This window comes from Penaeus monodon, chromosome 33 (genome assembly GCF_015228065.2).
Source record: "Penaeus monodon isolate SGIC_2016 chromosome 33, NSTDA_Pmon_1, whole genome shotgun sequence".
Classification (NCBI taxonomy): domain Eukaryota; kingdom Metazoa; phylum Arthropoda; class Malacostraca; order Decapoda; family Penaeidae; genus Penaeus; species Penaeus monodon.
Window position 1 is genome coordinate 31,895,820 of NC_051418.1, and position 893 is coordinate 31,896,712.

The 893-nt window shown below is 37.6% G+C and overlaps 1 protein-coding gene across 1 annotated transcript in view; it reads right to left on the reverse strand.

The window, feature by feature from the left end:
* LOC119594388 (proteasome activator complex subunit 4-like) overlaps positions 1–893 on the reverse strand; it is a gene marked incomplete in the record, with an annotated part of 28,225 nt that overhangs the window by 11,396 nt on the left and 15,936 nt on the right. Inside the window, 2 exon segments of the mRNA XM_037943450.1 lie at positions 156–342; positions 634–840. Coding sequence (XP_037799378.1) covers positions 156–342; positions 634–840 — 394 coding nt within the window.

The window sequence follows — 893 nt, forward strand, 5'->3', positions numbered from 1 at the left end:
CTGAAGACATGGGCAAAATAGTACTAACACCTATCATTTTTTATGAAATATCTCTCACAACACTGGATATTTAATAGAATGATAAATAATCCAAGTAAAATCAACAAAAAACTACATTGCATGTTCAAATCCCAGTCATTAACACAGCTACTTACCATACATTTCTTTATGTCATTTGGGTCAATTCCAGGCAGAGTCTGAAGCAGCAGTGGGATGACATGCCTCTGTCCCTCTGGATAATACTTGCCACCCTTGACCATGGCCCGAGCCACACACACTACACACTCTAGGGATGCTGTCAATCGATGGGGCTCAGTAGTGGTTTCCAGCGAGGAGTACAACCTGAGTTAAAGATTCACTCAAGTTCTCATCTCTACTTCATTGTAACTAAAAGATGGTTACAATATTTATTGACATAAACACTAGAATATTTGAATTTTAGCATATATTGCTAAAATTTTATTGAAAATCATATATGCCAATGTCTTCACTGATGTCATGCTCTTTCAGATCTTTTATTATGACTGTGGAAAATAATCATGTGCAATTTGCACAACCAATTGGTGAGGAATCGAAACCCACATATATTATATAGTGACATCATTACATCAGACACCTCAGTAATATACTCACTGCTCTAGTAGTGGTGGTATGACGATTTCAGGTCGCAGGAGAGAGAGACGATGGAATACAACACCAGCATCATGTGTCCCGGTGTGAGAGAACATTGCCAACATTGCAGGTGTCTGTACACATCGTACAAAGGCTGTAATTTCCTCTTCTGTTAATTTTTTCTTTGGCTCAACTCCTAGTTCCCACGATGGCTTCATATAACGCTCCCTAAATAATGAAGAAAAAAATTATAAAGACATTGATAATAAATGAAAAGCAGG